The 18,795-nt window shown below is 46.5% G+C and overlaps 1 protein-coding gene across 11 annotated transcripts in view; it reads left to right on the forward strand.

The window, feature by feature from the left end:
* Positions 1-18,795, forward strand: part of ncor2 (nuclear receptor corepressor 2) — a 501,645-nt gene that overhangs the window by 132,864 nt on the left and 349,986 nt on the right. For 10 of the 11 annotated variants that reach the window (XM_041202112.1, XM_041202119.1, XM_041202114.1 and 7 more), the window contains exons 13-14: positions 1,726-1,780; positions 3,786-3,884. In XM_041202112.1, coding sequence (XP_041058046.1) covers positions 1,726-1,780; positions 3,786-3,884 — 154 coding nt within the window. The remainder of the gene's footprint in view (positions 1-1,725; positions 1,781-3,785; positions 3,885-18,795) is intronic. The other variant, XM_041202115.1, reaches the window with a different exon arrangement.

Here is an 18,795-nt window from a genome sequence, read left to right on the forward strand (position 1 = left end):
TTAACCCCAGGACTCCTGTTATCCTTATCCACCAGTACCTTGAAACTTACTGAATTATGGTCACTTTTCCCAAAATGCTCTCCTGCTAAAACTTCGACCACCTGGCCGTGTTCATTCCCTAATACCAGATCCAGTATTGCCCCTTGCCTAGTTGGACTGTCTACATATTGTCTCAGGAAGCCCTCCTGGATACACCTTACAAATTCTGCACCATCCAAACCCCTAGCACTAAGTGATTCCCAGTCAATATAAGGAAAGTTAAAATCACCCACCACAACAACCCTATTGCTCTTACATCTTTCCAAAATCTGCTGACATAACTGTTCCTCAATCTCCTGCCAGCAATTGGGAGGCCTATAGTAAACCCCCAACATTGTGACTGCACCCTTCCTATTCCGGAGCTCTAACCATATTGCCTCGCTGCATGAGCCCACCGAGGTGTCCTCCTGTGGTACAGCTGTGATATTCCCCTTAACCAGCAGTGCAACTCCCCCACCTCTTCTACATCCCTCTCTATCCTGCCTGAAACATCTCAATCCTGGAATGTTTATCTGCCAATCCTGTCCATCATTCAACCAAGTCTCTGTAATAGCAATAACGTCATAGTCCCAAGTACTAATCCAAGCCCTAAGCTCATCTGCCTTGCCTGTTATACTTCTCGCATTGAAACAAATGCATTTCAGACCCCCAGTCCCACTGTGTTCAGTAATTTCTCCCTGCCTGGTCTTCCTCTTAGTCCTACTGGCCATATTCACTGGTTCCCAGTCATTTATTTCACCTGCTGACCTACTGATCTGGTTCCCACCCCCCTGCCATACTAGTTTAAACCCTCCTGAGTGACACTAGCAAACCTCGCAGCCAGGATATTGGTGCCCCTCCAATTTAGATGCAACCTGTCCTTCTTGTACAGGTTCCACCTGCCCGGAAGAGATCCCACTGATCCAGATATAGGAAACCCTCCCTCCTACACCATCTGTTCAGCCACGTGTTCAGCTGTACTATCTTCCTATTTCTAGCCTCACTGGCACGTGGCACAGGGAGTAATCCTGAGATTACAACCCTAGAGGTGCTGTTTTTTAACTTTCTGCCTAATTCCGAACTCCCGCTGCAAGACCTCGTCACTCTTCCTGCCTATGTCGTTAGTACCAATGTGTACCACGACCTCTAGCTGTTCTCCCTCCCCTTTCAGAATGTCCCGTACCTGATCAGAGACATCCTGGACCCTGGCACCAGGGAAGCAACATACCATCCTGGTGTCTCTTTCACGAACACAGAAGCTCCTATTTGAGCCCCTGACTATAGATTCCCCTATGACAATTGCTCTTCTGTGCTCTGACGCCCCCTGCTGAACAACAGAGACAGCCGTGCTGCCACTGCTCTGCTACTGCTGTTGTTTTCCCCTGATAGGCCATCCCCCCCAACAGTTTCCAGAACGGTATACCTGTTAGAGAGGGGGACAGCCACAGGGGATTTCTGCACTGACTGCCTGCCCCTTCCTTCAGTGCGAAAGAGAAACATGCCACCCAGTGACTAGTTACCCACCAACTTCACAATCTGAATCTAGTTATTGTAATGGAAACTTGGAGCAGTGACAGTGTTTGTACAACGTACAATGGGAAAGCATTTCATGGATTGTCCCAGAGGTTGGATTGGCAATGGTGAGGAATTCTGAATGCACATGGAAAACCCAGCATTGATGTTGACTCCATTGACTTTCACCCCCAGGTTCATTCAACACCCGAAGAATTTTGGACACCTGACAACATTTCTGGAGAGAAAGGTCAGTTGGGGATTTTGTAATTTAATTCCATGTTCTTTCATCATGTTTACAGACATGATTTGGAATGTGGAAAACGAGACAGGACAGGGGCTGCAGTTTTGATGTACAGGTTGAGTATTCATTATCCCAAACCCTCGGAGTTGATTGCGATTTGGATTTCAGCTAATTTTGGTTTTTGGATAGTGCACATAGGCCTAGGCCTACTGATATTACAAAGGCCAAAGCCTAGGCTATAGTCTAAAGTCGAGAAGAGAAGCTGCAAACAGAAACCAACAACAGGTAAAGAAAAGCTGACAAAATCCCGTTCAAGCATTCCAGTTACTCACATTATAAATGGTGAAAGTCTTTATCTGAAAGCTATGGGAAAATATATGAATTGTTCCAGAAAAATCACTTTGTTTTGTATGCAGCACAGTTCCTGTTTTACTTTCAATGTCAGATGAATGCTAACTGATAGATTAGGGAGATTGTAACAAAGTTCATTCTGTTTAGCCTCCCCATACACCAACCTGTTCAAGCTCCTGTGCTTTAACTTTAATTGGTCAGCAAGGTTCACATTGAGTACGGACAAAAAACTTCCCACACTAAAGTACAGGTGCTGTCAGCGAGGGTTGTGTCAGCTCAGGACGTGTTGTCTGAGGCTACTGACTTCCCGTGCTGAAGATCGATGGGTAAGATTCGAAAACTCTGGTTTTTGGATGTTTTCAGTTTTCAGACTCATGAATAAAGGATAGTCAACCTGTAAATGGGCTGTAAAAATGGACATGAATTAGGCAGTGCAGTGTGTGTGGTTACAGTGTAACTGCAATCAGGCAGTGCAGTGTGTGAGGTTACAGTGTAACTGCAATCAGGCAGTGCAGTGTGTGAGGTTACGGTGTAACTGCGATCAGGCAGTGCAGTGTGTGAGGTTACAGTGTAACTGCGATCAGGCAGTGCAGTGTGTGAGGTTACAGTGTAACTGCAATCAGGCAGTACAGTGTGTGAGGTTACAGTGTAACTGCGATCAGGCAGTGCAGTTGTGAGGTTACAGTGTAACTGCGATCAGGCAGTGCAGTGTGTGAGGTTACAGTGTAACTGCAATCAGGCAGTGCAGTGTGTGAGGTTACAGTGTAACTGCAATCAGGCAGTGCAGTGTGTGAGGTTACAGTGTAACTGCAATCAGGCAGTGCAGTGTGTGAGGTTACAGTGTAACTGCAATCAGGCAGTGCAGTGTGTGAGGTTACGGTGTAACTGCGATCAGGCAGTGCAGTGTGTGAGGTTACAGTGTAACTGCGATCAGGCAGTGCAGTGTGTGAGGTTACGGTGTAACTGCGATCAGGCAGTGCAGTGTGTGAGGTTACAGTGTAACTGCGATCAGGCAGTGCAGTGTGTGAGGTTACAGTGTAACTGCAATCAGGCAGTGCAGTGTGTGAGGTTACAGTGTAACTGCAATCAGGCAGTGCAGTGTGTGAGGTTACGGTGTAACTGCGATCAGGCAGTGCAGTGTGTGAGGTTACAGTGTAACTGCGATCAGGCAGTGCAGTGTGTGAGGTTACAGTGTAACTGCGATCAGGCAGTGCAGTGTGTGAGGTTACAGTGTAACTGCGATCAGGCAGTGCAGTGTATGAGGTTACGGTGTAACTGCGATCAGGCAGTGCAGTGTGTGAGGTTACAGTGTAACTGCGATCAGGCAGTGCAGTGTGTGAGGTTACAGTGTAACTGCGATCAGGCAGTGCAGTATGTGAGGTTACAGTGTAACTGCGATCAGGCAGTGCAGTGTGTGAGGTTACAGTGTAACTGCGATCAGGCAGTGCAGTGTGTGAGGTTACGGTGTAACTGCGATCAGGCAGTGCAGTGTGTGAGGTTACAGTGTAACTGCGATTAGGCAGTGCAGTGTGTGAGGTTACAGTGTAACTGCGATCAGGCAGTGCAGTACAATGCTGAAAGGTACAAATTTGGTAATTTATATATATATATTTATATATATATTACAGACAAACTGGAAATATTTTTATTCCATTTGCAGAAAGTTGCCGATTGTGTCCTTTACTATTATCTGTCTAAAAAGAGTGAGAATTATAAGGCACAGCTGAGACGGAACTATCGTCGCAGAGGAAGGAGCCAGGTGAGTAAGAGGGAGAACCTCAGTCACTCCTGGTGTGTGTGTGGAATTAATTAGCTTCTCTTTTATTTCTTTCGAAGCAGTTAATCTATAGCTATACATTGATTAATTGAGACACTGGGATGTTAATTACTTTTTTATTTTTGTCTATTTTGGAATCTGGAATCAGGTCATGTTCACCCAAGATGGTGCAGCACTGCCACCTTGTGGGTTACAGGCAGTATTGACTTTCACTTGTGACCAATTCAGTTATTTTCTCTGGAGCAATTTACCTCTATAACCCTGCCAGCTCATTTCCTTCTGCAGTTACCAAGGCAGTGTAAAATTTTATTCAACTTTCAACAATAACTTTGTGTGATTCACAACCTAGATGTTTTTTTCAACAACAAACATTAATATATATTTAATTAGTAAAGTAATGGAAGGGGTCATCAACAGTGCTATCAAGCAGCACTTGCTTAGCAATAACCTGCTCACTGATGCCCAGTTTGGGTTCTGCCAGGGCCACTCAGCTCCTGACCTCATTACAGCCTTGGTTCAAACATGGACAAAAGAGCTGAACTCCCGAGGTGAGGTGAGAGTGACTGCCCTTGACATCAAGGCAGCATTTGACCGAGTGTGGCATCAAGGAGCCCTAGCAAAACTGGAGTCAATGGGAATCAGGGGGAAACTCTCCACTGGCTGGAGTCATACCTAACACAAAGGAAGATGTTTGTGGTTGTTGGAGGTCAGTCATCTCAGCTCCAGGACATCACTACAGGAGTTCCTCAGGGTAATGTCCTCGGCCCAACCATCTTCAGCTGCTTCATCAATGATCTTCCTTCCATCATAAGGTCAGAAGTGGGGATGTTCACTGATGATTGCACAATGTTCAGCACCATTCACAACTCCTCAGATACTGAAGCAGTCCATGTCCAAATGCAGCAAGACCTGGACAATATCCAGGCTTTGGGCTGACAAGTGGCAAGTAACATTCACACCTCACAAGTGTCAGGCAATGACAATCTCCAACAAGGGAGAATCCAACCATTGCCCTTCGACAATCAATGGCATTGCCATCACTGAATCCCCCACTATCAACATCCTGGGGGTTACCATTGACCAGAAACTGAACTATCCATATAAATACTGTGACTACAAGAGCAGATCAGAGACTAGGAATCTTGTGGCGAGTAACTCACCTTCTGACTCCCCAAAGCCTGTCCACCATCTACAAGATCACAAGTCAGGAGTGTGATGGAATACTCCCCACTTGCCTGGATTAGAAACTAGGAGCAGGAGTAGGCCATTCAGCCCTTTGAGCCTGCTCTGCCATTCAATATGATCATGGCTGATCCTCTATCTCAACTCCTGCTTTCTCTCCATACCCCTTGATGCCCCTAATATCCAAAAATTTATCAATTTCTTTGTTGACTATACTCAGTAACCTGGTCTCCACAGCCTTCTGTGGTTTTTTTTTAATTCATTTATGGGATGTGGATGTCACTGGCTAGGCCAGTATTTATTACCCATCCCTAATTGCTCTTGTTCAGAGAGCTTTTTTTTTGAGTCTGGCACATTGCTGTGGGTCTGGAGTCACACATAGACCAGACCAGGTAAGGACGGCAGAGTTCCTTCTCTAAAGGACATTAGTGACCCAGATGGGTTTTTACAACAATGGACAATGGTTTCATGGTCATCATCAGACTTTTAATTCCAGATTTTTATTGAATTCAAATTCCACCATCTGCCGTGGTGGGATTCGAACCCAGGTCCCCAGAGCATTACCCTGGTCTCTGGATTATCAGTCCAGTGACAATACCGCTATGCTACTGCCTCCACCAGTTTACCACCCTCTGAGTGAAGAAATATTTCCTCATCTCAGTCCTAAATGGCCTGCCCTGTATCCTGAGACTGTGGCCCCTGGTTCTAGACTCCCCAACCAGGGGAAACATCCTCCCTGCATCCAGTCTGTCTGGCCCTGTTAAAATTTTATATGTTTCAATCAGATCCCCTCTCATTCTTCTAAACTCTAGTGAATACAGGCCCAGTCGAACCAGTCTCTCCTCATATGACAGTCCTGCCATCCCGGTATCAGCCTAGTGAACCTTCGCTGCACTCCTTCTATGACAAGTATATCCTTCCTTAGGTAGGGAGACCAAAACTGCACACATGAGTGTATCTCCCACAACACTCAAGAAGCTGGACACCGTCCAGGACAAAGCAGCCCGCTTGATTGGCACCCCATCCAGAAACATTCACTCCCTCCACCACCGACACACAGTAGCAGCAGTGTGTACCATCTACAAGATGCACTGCAGGAACTCACCAAGGCTCCTTAGACAACACCTTCCAAACCCATGACCACTACCATTTAGAATGACAAAGGCAGCAGGTAGATGGGAACACCACCACCTGGAAGTTCCCCTCCAAGTCACTCACTATCCTGACTTGGAAATACATCAGCGTTCCTCACTGTTGCTGAGTCAAAATCCTGGAACTCCCTCCCTAACAGCACTGTGGGTGTACCTACACCACAGGGACTGCAGCTGTTCAAGAAGGCAGCTCACCACCACCTTCTCAAGGGCAATTAGAGATGGGTTTAGTGATCTCGTCACATTTTATAACTGTGCCTGTTATGCAGTGTAACAGCCAGTAGTGCTAACTGAAGGCTGATGTGTCTATGAATCCACTTATAAACCCACTCTATGTAACTAATGATGATTGATTCAGAAAAGCTCAGAGGTCACACAACCTGGGAAGTTTAAAACGCGGGAAAGACAATGAAAAAGCAGCTCGACATTTCCTGGGATTCCTTTAACACAAGCTGCTCAGAGCCCCCACACCCTTGTGTTTTGTGGCTGATTCTGTGGATTTGGTAAAATGAATATTTCATTCTCCATGTATGAGAGAAGCAGCAGTGAACACTGATGCATGTTTGTGACAGATTCCTGATATTGAAGCAATGTTTCACAATGTGGACAGAGTTTGGGAAACCTGACACTTCGATACACAGCCAGGTGTGGGTATGAGAGTGAGAGGGAGGGTTAGCCTCGAGGGGAACGAGAGTTGTAGACCCGGTTAGTCTGTGTGACATAGTGCAGCTCTCGAAAACAGAAATCATTGCACGTTAATACTGGGTCAGACTTTGTGAGAGAGGGAATCAAAATACCAAAAAGAGATGTTTGGTTTTAGTTTAGTGTTTGGTGCGCAGACAGGAGAAGCTCATTTCATTCTGATTATTGACATTCCAGATAGTTAACTCAAGGGAACTCCAGCTTTAACACGAAATTTATTCTCTATATGTTCAGGGGAGCTGCTTAAGTTGAGGATGTTAGTGACCAAGGGGCAGAGTGCGTTCTGGAAAAGGATGAGAGAGGGATAGAAAGAAAGAAAGAAAGGGAGACGTACTTGCATTTATATAGCACTTTTCATGAGTACCAGATATCGCAAACATTTTAATTGATTCATTCATGGAAGGTGTGTGACACTGGCTAGGTCAGCATTTATTGCCCATCCCTAATTGCACTTGAGAAGATGCCTTCCTGAACAGTCAATGAAGTATTTTTTGAAGTGTAGCCATTATTGTAATGTGGGAAATGCAGCTGCCAATTTGTGCAAATGAAGATCTCGCAAACAGCCACCTGAAAATGACCATATAATCTCTTTTTTTCCCTGTGATGTGACTGAGGGATAAATATTGGCCAGGATAATGGGGGGAACTCCGCTGCTCTTCGAAATAGTGCATGGAATCTTTGACATTCTCCTGAACAGAGGGGGGAGCCTCGATTTAAATGTCTCATCTGAAAGACGGCACCTCCAACAATGCGGCACTCCCTCAGTACTGACCCTGCGACAGTGCAGCGCTCCCTCAGTTCTGACCCTGCGACAGTGCAGCACTCCCTCCATACTGACTCTCTGACAGTGCAGCACTCCCTCAGTACTGCACTGGAGTGTCAACTGGAAGGAGGAAAGAGAGGATCTCTGAGGGGGCATTGGGAGTGAGGGTCAGCAAGCACCAGCAAAGAGGAGAGAGACTGAGTCAGTGAGTGGAATGGGAGGAAGAGGGAGAAGACAGGGATGAGAGGGGGAGAGTAAGAGAAACTGTGTGTGTTGGGGGGATTCTGCAATTTTGACTTGTGTTTATATTTTGTCCATTTGTGATGATTGGCTTAATGAGCTTGATCTCTCTCTCTTTCTCTCTGTTACTTTCTGTCTCTCTCCCCTCTCTCTCTCAGCACTTTCCTCAATTTTTTCAGTTAGCATTCTCTCCATATCCATAAGAAGTCCTTAATGATTAGTTTCAATACGTATCTCTTGCCTGTGTACAAGAAATGTTTCAATATCCTCTGGCCATATTTTAATCTTCCTTTCTCTTTAACAGTGTATGAAGCCTTTTCGCGATTAGATTTTACCAGGTGTATGTCTCTTTCTGTACAGATATCATTAACTAGCTGAGCCATTGTGTGTCTCTTTGTCTCTCTCTGTGTCTCTGACCCATTGTGTGTCTGTCTGTTCTTATTTATCCCTCTAATTGCCTCACTCAGTCTCTCTTTCCCTCACTGTCTCTCTTTGTCTTTATTTTATTGTCTCTCACCATTTCTGTCACATTGAGTTGAAAGTGTTGACTTATGAAGCTCTGGAGTGAACCTGACTGGCTGGAAAGGGCTGGGCTGTATGGATGGTTGAATGTGGTTTTGTGCCTGTGTGTGTGGTCAGATTGTGAACAGTACAGGGTGTAAACAATCAACCCTCTGGATTAGCAAAATGAGTTTCAGCTGGCAGTTAGTGAGTGGGAACTGTTTTCAGGGAGTGAAATGTTTCTTATAAAGATATTATCAGCAATGAGTTCCAGCTTGATTATTTTATGAAAATGTAATTTTTTTGAGAAAGAAACAGATTCCTGACTATTGTTAAACTCATTTGACATAAAATCTTAAGACTGAAACTAATAGGCAATTAATTCTAACATTTATCTTTAGAGTTTAAAGTTCTGTGATATGGATTGAGAAATGAGGGAATATTTAGTAGTTTTCCCAGAGAAGTTGTCACAGAATTCACTGAAAGGGTCAGTAAAGGTACACGGTGTTTTTTTTATTCATTCATGGGATGTGGGCTTTGCTGGCTGGGCCAGCATTTATTGCCCATCCCTAGTTGCCCTTGAGAAGGTGGTGGTGAGCTGCCTTCTTGAACCGCTGCAGTTCATGTGGTGTAGGTACACCCACAGTGATGTTAGGAAGGGAGTTCCAAGATTTTGACCCAGTGACAGTGAAGGAACGGCGATATATTTCCCAGTCAGGATGGTGAGTGACTTGGAGGGGAACTTCCAGGTGTTAGTGTTCCCATGTGTCTGCTGCCCTTGTCCTTCTAGATGGTAGTGGTCATGGGTTTGGAAGGTTCTGTCTAAGGAGCCTTGGTGAATTCCTGCAGTGCATCTTGTAGATGGTACACACTGCTGCTACTGTGCATTGGTGGTGGAGGGAGTGAACGTTTGTGGATGTGGTGCCAATCAAGCGGGGCTGCTTTGTCCTGGACGGTGTCCAGCTTCATGAGTGTTGTGGGAGCTGCACTCATCCAGGCAAGTGGGGAACATTCCATCACACCCCTGACTTGTGCCTTGTAGATGATGGGCAGGCTTTGGGGAGTCAGGTTGTGAGCCTCTGACCTGCTCTAGAAGTCACAGTATGTATATAGTCCAGTTCAGTTTCTGGTCAAAGCTAACCTCCAGGATGTTGATAGTGGGGGAATCAGTGATGGTAATGCCATTGAATGTCAAGGGGCGATGGTTAGATTCTCCCTTGTTGAAGATGGTCATTGCCTGACACTTGTGTGGTGTGAATGTTACTTGTCACTTGTCAGCCCAAGCCTGGATATTGTCCAGGTCTTGCTGCATTTGGACATGGACTGCTTCAGCATCTGAGGAGTCACGAATGGTGCTGACCACTCCTCCCGATATTGTCATGGACTGGTACATCTGCAGCAGGCAGGTTATTGAGGATGAGGTCAAGTATGTTTTTCCCTCTTGTTGGTTCCCACACCCTGCTGCTGAAACACTTATTTGTGTTAAAGGTGCTATATAAATACAAGTTGCTGCTGCTGTTGTTGAATTTACACCCCAAAGGATTAAATTCCTCTGTCCAATTTGCAAATATCTCCATTACATATTCTATTCGTGAACTGTGATTAAACCTCTCTCAGCAACCAAACTGCCTCGTCACATCATCATCACCAAACACTATGCAAACACTTCCCAAACCCTTCAACTTGTACATCATCCTCATCACATTCAGCACCAACTCATTTTAAAGCACTGACTCAGAACTGTTACTGTAAAATCTACCCACCTGTATTTCAGGAGGAAATGGAGCAGTTACAGTCTACAACCCGTACCATATGAGGAACAGCTGTAAGTGAACGCTGACCACTTTAACTTGGAGAGCAGGGGGAACTGTGAATTCCAAATTCTAATTATTGTCTCTTGGAGTAAAGTGGAAAGTGAGAATTCTCCCTCAGTTTCACTGTTGGTCACACAGTGGGTCAGATAGCTGTATCAGTGTCACTGGTCACACAGTGGGTCAGATAGCTGTACCAGTGTCACTGTTGGTCACACAGTGGGTCAGATAGCTGTATCAGTGTCACTGTTGGTCACACAGTGGGTCAGATAGCTGTATCAGTGTCACTGTTGGTCATACAGTGGGTCAGATAGCTGTATCAGTGTCACTGTTGGTCACTCGATGGGTCTGATACCTGTATCAGTGTCACTGGTCACACAGTGGGTCAGATAGCTGTATCAGTGTCACTGGTCACACAGTGGGTCAGATGGCTGTATCTGTCACTGGTCACACAGTGGGTCAGATGGCTGTATCAGTGTCATTCTTGGTCACACAGTGGGTCAGAAAACTATCAGTGTCACTGTTGGTCACTCAGTGGGTCTGATAGCTGTATCAGTGTCACTGTTGGTCACACAGTGGGTCAGATAGCTGTATCAGTGTCACTGGTCACACAGTGGGTCAGATAGCTGTATCAGTGTCACTGTTGGTCACACAGTGGGTCAGATAGCTGTATCAGTGTCACTGGTCACACAGTGGGTCAGATAGCTGTATCAGTGTTACTGTTGATCACACAGTGGGTCAGATAGCTGTATCAGTGTCACTGTTGGTCACACAGTGGGTTAGATAGCTGTATCAGTGTCACTGTTGGTCACACAGTGGGTCAGATAGCTGTATCAATGTCACTGTTGGTCACACAGTGGGTCAGATAGCTGTATCAGTGTCACTGGTCACACAGTGGGTCAGATAGCTGTTTCAGTGTCACTGTTGGTCACACAGTGGGTCAGATAGCTGTATCAGTGTCACTGTTGGTCACACAGTGGGTCAGACAGCTGTATCAGTGTCACTGTTGGACACACAATGGGTCAGATAGCTGTATCAATGTCACTGTTGGTCACACAGTGGGTCAGATAGCTGTATCAGTGTCACTGTTGGTCACACAGTGGGTCAGACAGCTGTATCAGTGTCACTGGTCACACTGATTCAGATAGCTGTATCAGTGTCACTGTTGGTCACACAGTAGGTCAGATAGCTGTATCAGTGTCATTGGTCACACAGTGGGTCAGATAGCTGTATCAGTGTCACTGGTCAGACAGTGGGTCTGTTGGCTATATCAGTGTCACTGTTGGTCACACAGTGGGTCAGATAGCTGTATCAGTGTCACTGTTGGTCACACAGTGGGTCAGACAGCTGTATCAGTGTCACTGGTCACACAGTGGGTCTGATAGCTGTATCAGTGTCACTGTTGGTCACACAGTGGGTCAGATAGCTGTATCAGTGTCACTGTTGGTCACACAGTGGGTTAGATACCTGTATCAGTGTCACTGTCGGTCATACAGTGGGTCAGATAGCTGTATCAGTGTCATTCTTGGTCACACAGTGGGTCAGATAGCTGTATCAGTGTCATTGGTCACACAGTGGGTCAAATACCTGTATCAGTGTCACTGTTGGTCACACAGTGGGTTAGATAGCTGTATCAGTGACATTCGTGGTCACACAGTGGGTCAGATAGCTGTATCAGTGTCACTGTTGGTCACACAGTGGGTCAGATAACTGTATCAGTGTCACTGTTGGTCACACAGTGGGTCAGATTGCTGAATTAGTGTCACTTGGTCACACAGTGGGTCAGATAGCTATATCAGTGTCACTGGTCACACAATGGTTCAGTTGGCTATATCAGTGTCAGTGCTGGTCACACAGTGGGTCAGATAGCTGTATCAGTGTCACTGTTGGTCTCACAGTGGGTCAGACAGCTGTATCAGTGTCACTGTTGGACACACAATGGGTCAGATAGCTGTATCAATGTCACTGGTCACACAGTGGGTCAGACAGCTGTATCAGTGTCACTGGTCACACAGTGGGTCAGATAACTGTAATAGTGTCACTTGTCACACAGTGGGTCAGATAGCTGTATCAGTGTCACTGGTCACACAGTGGGTCAGATGGCTGTATCAGTGTCACTTTTGGTCACACAGTGGGTCAGATAGCTGTATCAGTGTCATTCTTGGTCACACAGTGGGTCAGAAAACTGTATCAGTGTCACTGTTGGTCACTCCGTGGGTCTGATAGCTGTATCAGTGTCACTGTTGGCCACACAGAGGGTCAGATAGCTGTATCATTGTCACTGTTGGTCACACAGTGGGTCAGATAGCTGTATCAGTGTCACTGTTGGTCACACAGTGGGTCAGATAGCTGTATCAGTGTCACTGTTGGTCACGCAGTAGGTCAGATAGCTGTATCAGTGTCACTGTTAGTCATACAGTGGGTCAGATAGCTGTATCAGTGTCACTGTTGGTCACACAGTGGGTCAGATAGATGTATCAATGTCACTGTTGGACACACAATGGGTCAGATAGCTGTATCAGTGTCACTGGTCACACAGTGGGTCAGATAACTGTAATAGTGTCACTGGTCACACAGTGTGTCAGATAGCTGTATCAGTGTCACTGGTCACACAGTGGGTCAGATAGCTGTATCAGTGTCACTGGTCACACAGTGGGTCAGATAACTGTAATAGTGTCACTGGTCACACAGTGGGTCAGATGGCTGTATCAGTGTCACTGGTCACACAGTGGGTCAGATGGCTGTATCAGTGTCATTCTTGGTCACACAGTGGGTCAGAAAACTATCAGTGTCACTGTTGGTCACTCCGTGGGTCTGATAGCTGTATCAGTGTCACTTTTGGTCACACAGTGGGTCAGATAGCTGTATCAGTGTCACTGGTCACACAGTGGGTCAGATAGCTGTATCAGTGTCACTGTTGGTCACACAGTGGGTCAGATAGCTGTATCAGTGTCATTCTTGGTCACACAGTGGGTCAGAAAACTATCAGTGTCACTGTTGGTCACTCCGTGGGTCTGATAGCTGTATCAATGTCACTGTTGGTCACACAGTGGGTCAGATAGCTGTATCAGTGTCACTGGTCACACAGTGGGTCAGATAGCTGTATCAGTGTCACTGTTGGTCACACAGTGGGTCACATAGCTGTATCAGTGTCACTGGTCACACAGTGGGTCAGATAGCTGTATCAGTGTTACTGTTGGTCACACAGTGGGTCAGATAGCTGTATCAGTGTCACTGTTGGTCACACAGTGGGTTAGATAGCTGTATCAGTGTCACTGTTGGTCACACAGTGGGTCAGATAGCTGTATCAGTGTCACTGTTGGTCACACAGTGTGTCAGCTAGCTGTATCAGTGTCACTGGTCACACAGTGGGTCAGATAGCTGTTTCAGTGTCACTGTTGGTCACACAGTGGGTCAGATAGCTGTATCAGTGTCACTGTTGGTCACACAGTGGGTCAGACAGCTGTATCAGTGTCACTGTTGGACACACAATGGGTCAGATAGCTGTATCAATGTCACTGTTGGTCACACAGTGGGTCAGATAGCTGTATCAGTGTCACTGTTGCTCACACAGTGGGTCAGACAGCTGTATCAGTGTCACTGGTCACACAGTGATTCAGATAGCTGTATCAGTGTCACTGTTGGTCACACAGTAGGTCAGATAGCTGTATCAGTGTCATTGGTCACACAGTGGGTCAGACAGCTGTATCAGTGTTACTGTTGGTCACAGTGGGTCAGATAGCTGTATCAGTGTCACTGTTGGACACACAATGGGTCAGATAGCTGTATCAGTGTCACTGGTCAGACAGTGGGTCTGTTGGCTATATCAGTGTCACTGTTGGTCACACAGTGGGTCAGATAGCTGTATCAGTGTTACTGTTGGTCACACAGTGGGTCAGACAGCTGTATCAGTGTCACTGGTCACACAGTGGGTCTGATAGCTGTATCAGTGTCACTGTTGGTCACACAGTGGGTCAGATAGCTGTATCAGTGTCACTGTTGGTCACACAGTGGGTTAGATACCTGTATCAGTGTCACTGTCGGTCATACAGTGGGTCAGATAGCTGTATCAGTGTCATTCTTGGTCACACAGTGGTTCAGATAGCTGTATCAGTGTCATTGGTCACACAGTGGGTCAGATACCTGTATCAGTGTCACTGTTGGTCACACAGTGGGTTAGATAGCTGTATCAGTGACATTCGTGGTCACACAGTGGGTCAGATAGCTGTATCAGTGTCACTGTTGGTCACACAGTGGGTCAGATAACTGTATCAGTGTCACTGTTGGTCACACAGTGGGTCAGATTGCTGAATTAGTGTCACTTGGTCACACAGTGGGTCAGATAGCTATATCAGTGTCACTGGTCACAATGGTTCAGTTGGCTATATCAGTGTCAGTGCTGGTCACACAGTGGGTCAGATAGCTGTATCAGTGTCAATGTTGGTCTCACAGTGGGTCAGATAGCTGTAATGTGTCACTATTGGACACACAATGGGTCAGATAGCTGTATCAATGTCACTGTTGGTCACACAGTGGGTCAGACAGCTGTATCAGTGTCACTGGTCACACCGTGGGTCTGATAGCTGTATGAGTGTCACTGTTGGTCGCACATGAGTCTGATAGCTGTATCAGTGTCACTGTTGGTCACACAGTGGGTCAGATAACTGTATCAGTGTCACTGTTGGTCACTCCATGGGTCTGATACCTGTATCAGTGTAACTGGTCACTCCGTGAGTCTGATAGCTGTATCAGTGTCACTGGTCACACAGTGGGTCAGATAGCTGTATCAGTGTTACTGTTGGTCACAGTGGGTCAGATAGCTGTATCAGTGTCACTGTTGGTCACACAGTGGGTTAGATAGCTGTATCAGTGTCACTGTTGGTCACACAGTGGGTCAGATAGCTGTATCAGTGTCACTGTTGGTCACACAGTGGGTCAGATAGCTGTATCAGTGTCGCTGGTCACACAGTGGGTCAGATAGCTGTTTCAGTGTCACTGTTGGTCACACAGTGGGTCAGATAGCTGTATCAGTGTCACTGTTGGTCACACAGTGGGTCAGACAGCTGTATCAGTGTCACTGTTGGACACACAATGGGTCAGATAGCTGTATCAATGTCACTGTTGGTCACACAGTGGGTCAGATAGCTGTATCAGTGTCACTGTAGGTCACACTGTGGGTCAGACAGCTGTATCAGTGTCACTGGTCACACAGTGATTCAGATAGCTGTATCAGTGTCACTGTTGGTCACACAGTAGGTCAGATAGCTGTATCAGTGTCATTGGTCACACAGTGGGTCAGATAGCTGTATCAGTGTCACTGGTCAGACAGTGGGTCTGTTGGCTATATCAGTGTCACTGTTGGTCACACAGTGGGTCAGATAGCTGTATCAGTGTCACTGTTGGTCACACAGTGGGTCAGACAGCTGTATCAGTGTCACTGGTCACACAGTGGGTCTGATAGCTGTATCAGTGTCACTGTTGGTCACACAGTGGGTCAGATAGCTGTATCAGTGTCACTGTTGGTCACGCAGTGGGTTAGATACCTGTATCAGTGTCACTGTCGGTCATACAGTGGGTCAGATAGCTGTATCAGTGTCATTCTTGGTCACACAGTGGGTCAGATAGCTGTATCAGTGTCATTGGTCACACAGTGGGTCAGATACCTGTATCAGTGTCACTGTTGGTCACACAGTGGGTTAGATAGCTGTATCAGTGACATTCGTGGTCACATAGTGGGTCAGATAGCTGTATCAGTGTCACTATTGTTCACACAGTGGGTCAGATGACTGTATCAGTGTCACTGTTGGTCACACAGTGGGTCAGGTTGCTGAATTAGTGTCACTTGGTCACACAGTGAGTCAGATAGCTATATCAGTGTCACTGGTCACACAATGGGTCAGTTGGCTATATCAGTGTCAGTGCTGGTCACACAGTGGGTCAGATAGCTGTATCAGTGTCACTGTTGGTCTCACAGTGGGTCAGACAGCTGTATCAGTGTCACTGTTGGTCACGCAGTAGGTCAGATAGCTGTATCAGTGTCATTGGTCACACAGTGGGTCAGACAGCTGTATCAGTGTTACTGTTGGTCACAGTGGGTCAGATAGCTGTATCAGTGTCACTGTTGGACACACAATGGGTCAGATAGCTGTATCAGTGTCACTGGTCAGACAGTGGGTCTGTTGGCTATATCAGTGTCACTGTTGGTCACACAGTGGGTCAGATAGCTGTATCAGTGTTACTGTTGGTCACACAGTGGGTCAGACAGCTGTATCAGTGTCACTGGTCACACAGTGGGTCTGATAGCTGTATCAGTGTCACTGTTGATCACACAGTGGGTCAGATAGCTGTATCAGTGTCACTGTTGGTCACACAGTGGGTTAGATACCTGTATCAGTGTCACTGTCGGTCACACAGTGGGTCAGATAGCTGTATCAGTGTCATTCTTGGTCACACAGTGGTTCAGATAGCTGTATCAGTGTCATTGGTCACACAGTGGGTCAGATACCTGTATCAGTGTCACTGTTGGTCACACAGTGGGTTAGATAGCTGTATCAGTGACATTCGTGGTCACACAGTGGGTCAGATAGCTGTATCAGTGTCACTGTTGGTCACACAGTGGGTCAGATAACTGTATCAGTGTCACTGTTGGTAACACAGTGGGTCAGAGTGCTGAATTAGTGTCACTTGGTCACACAGTGGGTCAGATAGCTATATCAGTGTCACTGGTCACAATGGTTCAGTTGGCTATATCAGTGTCAGTGCTGGTCACACAGTGGGTCAGATAGCTGTATCAGTGTCAATGTTGGTCTCACAGTGGGTCAGATAGCTGTATCAGTGTCACTATTGGACACACAATGGGTCAGATAGCTGTATCAATGTCACTGTTGGTCACACAGTGGGTCAGACAGCTGTATCAGTGTCACTGGTCACACCGTGGGTCAGATAGCTGTATGAGTGTCACTGTTGGTCGCACATGAGTCTGATAGCTGTATCAGTGTCACTGTTGGTCACACAGTGGGTCAGATAACTGTATCAGTGTCACTGTTGGTCACTCCATGGGTCTGATACCTGTATCAGTGTAACTGGTCACTCCGTGAGTCTGATAGCTGTATCAGTGTCACTGGTCACACAGTGGGTCAGATAGCTGTATCAGTGTTACTGTTGGTCACAGTGGGTCAGATAGCTGTATCAGTGTCACTGTTGGTCACACAGTGGGTTAGATAGCTGTATCAGTGTCACTGTTGGTCACACAGTGGGTCAGATAGCTGTATCAGTGTCACTGTTGGTCACACAGTGGGTCAGATAGCTGTATCAGTGTCACTGGTCACACAGTGGGTCAGATAGCTGTTTCAGTGTCACTGTTGGTCACACAGTGGGTCAGATAGCTGTATCAGTGTCACTGTTGGTCACACAGTGGGTCAGACAGCTGTATCAGTGTCACTGTTGGACACACAATGGGTCAGATAGCTGTATCACTGTCACTGTTGGTCACACAGTGGGTCAGATAGCTGTATCAGTGTCACTGTAGGTCACACTGTGGGTCAGACAGCTGTATCAGTGTCACTGGTCACACAGTGATTCAGATAGCTGTATCAGTGTCACTGTTGGTCACACAGTAGGTCAGATAGCTGTATCAGTGTCATTGGTCACACAGTGGGTCAGATAGCTGTATCAGTGTCACTGGTCAGACAGTGGGTCTGTTGGCTATATCAGTGTCACTGTTGGTCACACAGTGGGTCAGATAGCTGTATCAGTGTCACTGTTGGTCACACAGTGGGTCAGACAGCTGTATCAGTGTCACTGGTCACACAGTGGGTCTGATAGCTGTATCAGTGTCACTGTTGGTCACACAGTGGGTCAGATAGCTGTATCAGTGTCACTGTTGGTCACGCAGTGGGTTAGATACCTGTATCAGTGTCACTGTCGGTCATACAGTGGGTCAGATAGCTGTATCAGTGTCATTCTTGGTCACACAGTGGGTCAGATAGCTGTATCAGTGTCATTGGTCACACAGTGGGTCAGATACCTGTATCAGTGTCACTGTTGGTCACACAGTGGGTTAGATAGCTGTATCAGTGACATTCGTGGTCACATAGTGGGTCAGATAGCTGTATCAGTGTCACTATTGTTCACACAGTGGGTCAGATAACTGTATCAGTGTCACTGTTGGTCACACAGTGGGTCAGGTTGCTGAATTAGTGTCACTTGGTCACACAGTGAGTCAGATAGCTATATCAGTGTCACTGGTCACACAATGGGTCAGTTGGCTATATCAGTGTCAGTGCTGGTCACACAGTGGGTCAGATAGCTGTATCAGTGTCACTGTTGGTCTCACAGTGGGTCAGACAGCTGTATCAGTGTCACTGTTGGACACACAATGGTTCAGATAGCTGTATCAATGTCACTGGTCACACAGTGGGTCAGACAGCTGTATCAGTGTCACTGGTCACACAGTGGGTCAGATAACTGTAATAGTGTCACTGGTCACACAGTGGGTCAGATAGCTGTATCAGTGTCACTGGTCACACAGTGGGTCAGATGGC

This window comes from Carcharodon carcharias, chromosome 13 (genome assembly GCF_017639515.1).
Source record: "Carcharodon carcharias isolate sCarCar2 chromosome 13, sCarCar2.pri, whole genome shotgun sequence".
Lineage (NCBI taxonomy): Eukaryota > Metazoa > Chordata > Chondrichthyes > Lamniformes > Lamnidae > Carcharodon > Carcharodon carcharias.